This window comes from Hemiscyllium ocellatum, chromosome 8 (genome assembly GCF_020745735.1).
Source record: "Hemiscyllium ocellatum isolate sHemOce1 chromosome 8, sHemOce1.pat.X.cur, whole genome shotgun sequence".
In the NCBI taxonomy this organism is placed as follows: domain Eukaryota; kingdom Metazoa; phylum Chordata; class Chondrichthyes; order Orectolobiformes; family Hemiscylliidae; genus Hemiscyllium; species Hemiscyllium ocellatum.
Window position 1 is genome coordinate 33,864,733 of NC_083408.1, and position 10,206 is coordinate 33,874,938.

Below are 10,206 nucleotides of genomic sequence, written 5' to 3' on the forward strand. Positions count from 1 at the left end.
GTAGTTGTTGCTGGTGTGTGGATCAGAGACAGCAAGAGTCTCACTAGGCCTGAACTGAGTAAGAAAACTCATGAACTAGTATGCACACGCAGGAAAGTCCATCTACAGTTGGTTTAGAGCAATTGAATTGCTTAGCAATATCCAAAACAGAACAAATTAAAATAAATGCCTGGCTTAGTGGTCACCCAGTTCTAATGGAGGCAGCTGTGTCAGTGATTGTGGAACCAAAATTTATTCTGGACTCCAATTCTTAACTTTGTGTAAAACCTTGGCCAAGCTAAGGACCCATACCGGGGAATCCTTAAAGATTAAGGGTCTGACTTCAGTTCCGGTCTCTTTTCAGAAGCAGCTGGTTCAGTTACCACCAATTGTGGTAAAAGGCTCAATCCCAAGCTTGATATGGCAAAATTGGTTGAGGAATATTCAATTTGATTGGCTCAACATTTTTTTTTGATCAGAAAATGGCTGCCTCAGTGAAGCCCTAATGAATAGCCCATAGGTTTTTCAGGAAGGTCTAAGGAGTATCAAAGGGCCAAAAATCAACTTACATGTTGACCAAGAAGCAAGCTCACAATTCTGCAAGGCTTGCCTTGTGCCATTTTCCTTACGGGCCAAATTAGAGGCAGGAAGCAGGAGGCTAGAACGCAAAGGAAACACCAAACCAAGACAATTTGTGAAACGGACATCACCAGTTGGTACGATGGTTGGTTAATCTTTTGGGGATTTTAAACAAATGGCAAACTGCTTTTTTTGCAGCTGGATAAATATGCAATTTCCTTGCATAACTGGTGTGAGGTGGCTGTCCTTCACAAGCTGCAATTGAATTAGATGTGGATTCTCAAAAGTATGCTACAATTAATACCCATTAAGGGTTTGTACCAATATACGAGACCATCTTTTGGAGTATCACCAGCCTGTGCTATTTTCCTTTGGACAATGGAGAACATTTTCTAAGGTCAATCCCAGGTCCCCATTTATCTGGATGTCACATTAATAACTAGGAAGGTCAATAAACAGCTTTTAGAGAACTTGGAAATAGTTTCTCCAAGGCGCGAGTATGCCTTAGGAGGGAAAAATATATGCTCCGGGCACCCTAAGTGACCTACTTGGGCTACAGAGTTGACAAGACCAGGTTACACCCATTGGAACATAAAATGAGGGTGGTCACAGGTGCCCCAACACCCAAGTTTGTGCCAGAGCTTACATCTTTTCTTGGGTTGGTGAACTATACTAAAATATTCATTTGTAAACTAGCCTCCATCCTGGCACCCTTACATTTGCTATTAAAAAATGGTCAGCCTTAGGTATGGTCTTGCAGCCAAGAGGTAGGAGCGTGAAGCAGCAGCTATTATCGTCTCAGGTGACAGCACACCATAATCCCGAGTGAGATGTGATGCTGACATGAAATACTTCCCCATATGGTTTCGGATAGTGTTAGCTCACCAATGGCCTAGCCTGATAGCATGTGCTTCCTGAACTTTGGCCGATGCCAAACAAAAATATGCCTGGATAGAGAAGGGAGGTTTGGCAGTCATCAATGGTGTGAGAAAATTACTTAAAGCGGACAGGGCCATGCTGCCCATAGCTTCAGCTCTAGGCTGTTATTTTGAGAATGTACAATTACAAGTTGGAACAGCGTCTGGGTGGCGAAGTGGCAAATGGATGCCTTGAGCCAGCTCCCACTGGTGGATAGGCCACCAGTGGTGCAGCTACTGGAAGAGTCTGTTCTGCTTTTAAATTTTCAGGACCTCCTCCGGTCACCACTGACAATATCAGATTGGTGACACAAAAATATCCTGTCTTGGCAAAACTGAAACAGCTGGTGGTGGGGGGGGGGGGGGGGGGGGGGGGGGCGGGGGAACCAAAGGGCAATCTCAACCAGAATTGAAACCTTTCTGGACCCTGCGAGACCAGATTATCATAGAGGATGGCATATTATTAAGAGGAGCGAGAGTGATAGCCCCGAGTAAAGGTTGCTGACAGATACTGGCTGAACTTCGCCACGGTCATCCGAGGGTTTCCAAAATGAAGATGTTAGCAAGAAGTTATGGCTGGTGGTCAGGATTGGAAGCTGCCATAGCCCTGTTGGTGGTACACTGGTAGAGTGCCAAGGACAAAAATTACTGCCAGCAGCCCCCCACGTTCATGGGAATAGCTGGGCAATCCTTGGACTCGGGTTAATATTGACAATGCTGGTTCTTTCATGGGCTCAATGCTCTTAGTCGTTGTGGATGCCCACTCAAAGTAGATGGATAGGCATAGAGTTCATGCATCAAACATGAGGATGATGATTGAAAAGTTGTGAGCAGAACGCCCAGAAGTGTTGGTCAAAGATAATGGACCATCATTTACCAGCAGCGCATCTGGGTATTTCCGAGTGTTGAATAGCATTCAGCATGTAAGGAAAGCTTCATACCATCCAATGGGCTGATGGAAACAGCAGTCCAAATGTTGAAGGCAGGTTTAAAGAAACAGCCTACAGCTTCACTCAGTTCCAAATTAACCCAGTTGCTGTTTGATTATAGGATCACCCCTCGTGGAACTATACGGGCAGGTCCAGCAGAGTTGCTAATGGGGGGAGGACTCTGTATAGTTCATGGCATTTGAGTACATGTGACAATAAATGTTACAATTCAATTCAAATTTGATCTTTCTGATCATTGGTGGGGGTTTATTGAAACGGCATCAGGAACGCCAATGCCAGGCACAAAACTCCTCTAAACGAGAGAGGCAATTTACTTAGGAGTTGAAGTTTACTGTTGAATCCATGCAAGACCATTCCCATGGTTAAGAGGCATGGTTGATAAGAGGTCAAGCCCCATGACTTCCAAGGTCAGGTAGGGGAGTTAGTCCTGAACAAGCACTTGGATCACATGAAAGCTGCAACCTTGCAAACAGGGCAGGGGCAAAACATACCTGGCCCCTCAGAACATCTGACAAGGCTGTCAGAACCAGTAGGTTCTCCCCTTCTGCCGAAGAAGTCTCTCAGGACAAGATGGACATGACAGATGTCAAAGGCCTCAACACCACTGCTACCTGAGGAGCAAGAGGCAGGCTATGGTTTAGTACACTCAACCTCATTCCTGTTGAAGGGCTCTTGCCCAAAACATCGATTCTCCTGTTTCTGGGATGCTGCCTGACCTGCTATATTTTTCCAGCACCACACTCTCAACTCTGATCTCCAACATCTGCAATCCTCACTTTCTCCACACTGCCAGTATCCAAGGCACAGTTGGAGGAACTGGACCTGATGCAAAATGTCCCAGGAAAAGCTACAGGATAAAGAACAGGCTTATGTCCCAGAACTTAGAGGGGGAAGGATGTAGTGATTGGAACAAGGTCAGCCAAGTATATGAGTCCTCTGATTGGGGCTCCAATCAGAGACTCGTGGCTGATAGATATCAATAGGAATTTCAAGGGCTTTACTCACTCTCAGAGCAGTTCTGAGCAAGCTGGGTCACAGTCTGTACTATGCACATGGAAATAAAGGGTGACTTGGTGGCAGGGTGGAGTTATTTCACAGGGCATTGTACCTTTAGATCAAGCACGGACTGCCTTTCAATGAGGAAGCCCCAGGGACCCACAACAACTCCAAAAGGATTTGTTTGTTGTGCCCACTTAGTCCAGTGAGTTCCCCCATCTGTAGCCCACTGTAATTGTGCCCATCAGGTATATAAAGTGACAGTTTGGGCCTTCCCAAGATTAAGGACTCTAGGATCAGAAGTCCCACCACCCAGACCTACCAGCTCTCCATTGCTATCATGGACACCAGGAGAGGTGGCAGCTGCTGCATGCACTAGAAACCCTGGATCATTGAGGGATCACAGGCAAAACGCGAGTCCAAGTGTGATGGGGGCTGTGGGAGAAGGGGAAGGGATTCTGCAGCAAGTGGCTCTCAGCAGACCTACTTGATGTCCTGATGACAATCCCTCAAGTTAGGCATGACTGATTGTCTTTGAAGGAGAGCTCACCCTATAAGCCCATGATCAAATCTGTAGGGACTTTGGTTTTTCTCGGCTGCCATCCGATGGTGAATCCTGTCTACCACTAATTTAACAACAATATTTACTGTCCATTCCTAGTTGCCCTTGAGGAGGCAGTGGTGATCTACCTTCTTGAACTGCTGCAATCCATTCAGTATAGAGACACCCATAATGCTGTTAACAAAGGAATTCCAGAATTTTGATCCAGTGATATTGAAGAGATGGTGATATATTTCCAAGTCAGGTGGTAAGTGGCTCAGAGGAGAACTTGCAGGTTTTCGTGTTTTCATGTATCTGCTGCTCTTGTCTATCTATACAATATTAGTAGTGGGTTTGGAAACTAATGTCTAAAAAGTCTTATGAATTACTGCAGTGCATCATGTAGATGGTATATATTACTGCTACTGGTCGAGGGAGTGCATATTTATAGATGCAATATCAAGTGACAACAGTCTTCTTAAGCTTCTGGAACTCATTGGGTTAAACAAGGTGGGAGGACTGCAGGGATTGATGGGACTAAGCAGTGATAGATAGGCTAGAGAGCCTTTAAGTACCAAGACATGACAACCGCTTGTTTAACTGGAAAGCCTCTATCTATAGGACTCTTTCAAGTGTGTTACCAAGACTTATTATTATGGTGAAATTTTTGCTATCACCCTGCAATTAGCAGCGGTCAGCATTCCCACTAGCATGGGAACTGCAATACAGGTCTTCTAAGGGGTAACGACCAATTGCAACAGCAAAAGCTGTCATAATACCTGCTATGCTACAGGGCAGGTGGAACCAGCAGAGCTGCCACCTGCAAGAGGCTATAATCTCCAACATTGCAACAGGATCTCAGGAAGCACAGACTTTCAGGTCATGATATGGTCACAACAGCCTGAATATTTTCACCTCAGGCTCCCTTAAGAGATCTGCCAGTGACATGTGTAGAATCTCACCATCCACTGCGTACAATGCGTTTCCCAAGTGACACACACCATGGATTTTGTAGAGCTGTTCCTACATGTAGGGACAGCTACAGATTGCAGCCATGGTTTAGTCAAGGCATCTCAGATCTAACCGCAAAATATTGCGATCAAAATGGATTGTTAAGACCAGGCCCCAGCAAAAGGTCCCAATCCGTTATGATCCCAGGGACAAGGGCAGAGCTGGCTCCCATTCTTAATCAACCTGCACCCTCCTGCCTCTGTTGGTTGCAATAAAGGGTAATTAAAAAAAAATCCCAGCTCCAATGATTTAACATTTTAAAAGGAGCACATTAACTAGGCTTTCATGATTTAGAGAAAGAATTATTTTATTAATCTCTAAAATGTGAGGAATAATAAAAATGGACCACATCTATAGACAGATTTGAGATGAGAAGGGAGTAAAAAGATAACAGTAGTTAGGGGTAAATGGGGATGGAAAATTATAGCTATCAAGTTGGATGTTTCCAGTAGTATTGATTCTGGTAGTTGGCAATTGGTTTTCAGATTCTTTGTTCTGCAAATTAATTGAAAGGAGTTCTCTAGTTTCTTGTTTGATTATGGCTTTGACTGGCAACTTCCTTCCAGCCAATGAAAAAAGATTTCCCATTCTTTCCTTTATCTGCAATGCAGGGTAAACATTTAGATGGCCTTTAGCAGTATCCTTTACAGCACTTAGTCCCAATTACACAGGAACATTAAGACCAGGACACCAACACCAGAATACCAGACTGGTACACCAGCTCCAGAATACCAGAAGACTAGACTAGTGTGCCAGCAGTACAACATCAGACTGGAACACCAGCTCTAGAGGCCCAGAATAATACACTAGTATTAAACTATCAGATTAGTGGTCTAGAGCTGGTATACCAGTATAGACTACTGCAGTAGCACTAGATACCAGACTAATACATCATTCCTGATGAAGAGCTTATACTCTAAATGTTGATTCTCCTGCTCCTTGGATGGTGCCTGACCAGTTGTGCTTTTCCAGCACCATACTCTCGACTCTAATACACCAGCACTGCCGTACCATATAAGCTCACCAGCTCTAGAACACCAGACTAACATGACAGCACTAGAACAGAACTGTACACCAGCTTTTAGAACACTAGGCTACTGTACTCATACTAGATTCATTGGTGTATAAGTGTGGTGAAACCTATTCTAGAATACCAGAGTAGCACACTATTGGAACACCAACCTGGCACACCAGCCAGAGACAACCAGACTACTACACTAGCACTAAAACATCAGACTAGTACACCAGCACTACAACACTATACTAGCTCACCAGCACTAGAATACCAGACTTTATTAGTATACCAGTTCTAGACCACCAGACTAATGCATTAACACTAAAACACTAGATTAGCAGGCTAGCAGCAGAACACCAGACAAATGTACCAGATGTGGAACCCTAAACTGCTACATGGGCACTAAAACATCAGACCAGCTTTAGAACACCAGGCAATTGCACTGGCACTAGATTGGTACACAAGTTCTAGAATTCCAGACTACTATACTAGTAATAGAACTCCACTATGGCACACCAGCTGTAGAACACCAGACTCGCACACCAACATTGAAACACCAGACTACAATACTACCACTAGAACAGCATAGTGCATCAGCTCTAATAAAGCCAGACTACTTCACTAGCACTAGATCAGACTAGTACAACAGTTTTAGAACATAACACTCGTACACCAGTAGAACACTAGACCAGTACACCAGCACTAGAACACGAGATGAGCACACCAGCTCTCGAGCTTAAGAGAGCAGTGCTAGAAAAACACACTAAGACATTAGTACCAGAACACTACACTAGAACACCAGCATAGAACACCAGACTAGCACACCAATACTAGAACACCAAACAGGCAAACTAATCTTAGAACACTAAACTGGCACATTTGTTCTGCAGCACCATCCTGGCACGTTAGCATTAGAATACCAGACTAGTATACTAGCAGAAGAACACTAGACTAGAACATGCATACCAGAGGTGTTGTTAATTTTGACAAGTTTGCAGCTTTGGAAAATGGAAACATGTCTTTCACCCAGACTGCTTTATTTTAGCCAGATTGTGAATGCAATATGAGGTATGTAGGTAAGAGGAAATAGTTCAGTTTTTCATAGTATCTCTTCCTTTGAACTGGTTCTCTGAAATTTCATGTATGATATTCCATTGTTATTCTTGGAGTGGAGTGATCCCATAAAGGAATTTTCAGGCAGTTACTTAACTGCGGTCTAAACCATCTCTGGTTTATACATCATTTAATAAAAATAAAAAAGCAAATTTTCTTACTCAAACATTCAGCATGTCTGTAATTTGGGGATATGACCCATTGTTAAGATTGCATTCCACTCATTCATCAGATAATATGGAAAGACTGAAAGAATATTGTGCCTGCAAGTGAATGATATTTTGAAAGCTGCCATAACATCTTCATTCTGCAGCAGTCAAGCCTCCTAAAGATATTCATACCTCCAAGGAAGGTCAGTGGATGGTACTTTTGAGATAAAATTTAGTCTCTAAAGACATGTCACCGACATTGAGGTAAAGTATAGTTGAAGCTGTATAAGCATGATATAGTGGTCATGTTCAAGCCATCATGATACTGAAGGTGCCATTCATGTGCCAGGACAGATCTAGAGAATGTACCAGTTAATAATGGCTGACATTTAATAGCAAAGCATGGTTTAAATTTCAAACCAGCCTATTCTCTTTTTGCTAAGGTGCAGTATACACGTTCATGTACATTTTGTTTTTCTGTTGTGTTCAAAGCAGACTGCAAAGTCCAACCGCCAACTGTCATTAACTACTGAACACTCTTGGCAACACCTCACTAATCAGAATTCACATGCCAATTCTCCTCTTAACAGCAGATATTACTTATTTCCCTTAAATGTATATTGTTTGAATTTTCCTGATGAATACAGGTCAAAAATCTTGACAATAATGTGTCTTTGTTAACAAACCTAGTGACTTGAATAATACACTACCTATGCTATTTGGGACAGATATACTTTCAGAAAGGTTTCTAAAATTGCAGGATGGAACCAAGGTTACTATCTTCAGAAATGCTGCCATTTGTGCATCTGAAGCATCCTCTCAAAGATAACACCAACTTCTTCCTACCAGCCTGCTCTCCAGAATCATTACCCTTTGCAACTACCATCATGAAGCCAAACACTTACTGCCTAATACCTCCAATTTACAAACTCTGCAATGTATGACTCCTTCTTATTGGGATTGGTTGCATTCCATGCAGAGTCCACTAATAACTTCTTGTTATTGCTGTAATTGCAAGAGCTGCAGGCCAATTAGATTGCCTACCAGCTCCAGAGGGAAAGGGTATTGCCTACTGAGGGTTGGGAGTTCTACTTCCATTTCTTTAATCTGTCTGTATTGTATTATGGTTGAAAGGTGGTTTTCTTTTCAATCCAACAGCTGCCCATCAACTTTCCTGTCCTCTGGTAAAACATTCAAATTCAACCCCATGCATTACAAGAAGCAATACAGTCAATGAGTCAACCAAAAAAAAGAGAATCACTGAGCCAATCAGAAGCACCAGCATCATTGACCCAATAAGAAACAACAGGATCACTGAGCCAAATCAAAAGAAAAATAGAAGCATTGGACCAATCAGAAACATTTGAATGATTAAGCCAATGATGTAAAGTCAAAAACTATTTAGAAACCTTACAGTCACTGAACTATTCAGTACTAAGGGATCAGAAATGTTACAGATGCTGAGATAATTGCAATTTGTAAACCAGTTAAAGAGAAGAATCACTTAAGTTAGAAAGAGGACAGGCAGCAAAACAATGAAATTGCTAAGACATAGATAAAAATAAAACTACAGGCACAGAAACTACAGAGAAATTTGTAACTAATTCTGATAAATATACGTCCCCTTTAGTTATCACATATAATTGGGTTCCTTGTAAAAAGATGTCAAGGTTTCCCCGAGAACTGCCTGGATTAAGGCACTTCAACATATGACATGAAGTTGTGCAACAGAGGTGGTCAGAGGTTTGATCTTCATTTAATGCTACTTAGCTCAGCCAGGTTACAGTATTGACATTGCAACTGTCACCAGCTTCCATTGGATAGCTGTAGGGAAGAACGCATAACTTTCCCATTTTAATCCAGTAACCCGTCTTTTCCCTTGAAAACGCAATAGTTTTGAGGACAGTTTGGATTTGGCCAAAGTCCACAAGCACTTTCTTCAAGTTGAAATATTGAGAATGGTTATTTCACCAAGATATGAGAGAGATACCATACCTCATTAAGAGTCAAAGTTTCTACAATGAGTAAAATTGGAATAAATTGTCTGAAATCTTTCTTCTTTCTACAGAGAAGTTGAATAAATCCAGATATTCAATATCAGAATTATTAAGAAATGGATAAGCTAAATATATACCTTGAATATGCTGAACCTCAGGCAGTAAACTGGCTGAGCCAAAATCAATCACTTTGACTCTGAAAGGAAATCGCATATGCTCTACTAACATGATATTGTCTGGCTTGATGTCGGTGTGGATAATAGACAAATCCTTAAGCTTTTCCAAAGCCTTCAGCAACTGCATGGCAATGGTCCGAACATGCTTGACAGGGAGAGGGGCAAAGTTGTTAGCCTTTTGGAAGTCTTGCAAGTTTTGCTCCAAAAGTTCAAATACAAGGTAAGACTTTGCATTTCTGTGGAAGCATTCAAGAAAATTTACAATATGAAACTTGTCTGCATCCATATCTTGCAAGAGTTTCAACATTCTGACTTCTGCAGCACTGCAACTATCATATTTTACAGTCTTAATAGCAACAAACTGACCAGTGCTTCTTTTACAACAGCAGGTCACCTCCCCATATACTCCCTCACCTATAAGTTGGATAATGCTATATGTGTCATTGCGAGAATGAATTGCAGACATCCTCTTATGAAAGGGCTTCTGAAGAATCATTTTAGGGGAATATATGTTATTCTGTGAAGCTGAATGTCTTGTAGATTTTTCAATGCTCATCTTTGATGTTTTCTCTCCTTTATCACCTCTAACTCAACCTTTGCTGTCAGTCGATCTTGAGATGGAGATGATGCTACAAGTACTTGAACAGATCATGCATGGTGACGAAACAATCTTTAACTCTTGTCTGTCAATGTTGCTACGTAGGCTCTGAAGAAACGTTTCAGAAGAATTTGCAGCTTTATATGTGAATTACAATTTTTGAACGATGAAGATTGGCTATTTGA

The 10,206-nt window shown here is 42.0% G+C and overlaps 1 protein-coding gene across 1 annotated transcript in view; it reads right to left on the minus strand.

Annotated features, from left to right (window-relative positions):
- LOC132818164 (homeodomain-interacting protein kinase 4-like) overlaps nt 1-9,889 on the minus strand; it is a 37,140-nt gene extending 27,251 nt beyond the window's left edge. The window contains exon 1 of the mRNA XM_060828943.1: nt 9,385-9,889. Coding sequence (XP_060684926.1) covers nt 9,385-9,889 — 505 coding nt within the window. The remainder of the gene's footprint in view (nt 1-9,384) is intronic.
- Nucleotides 9,890-10,206: the final 317 nt, after the last annotated feature.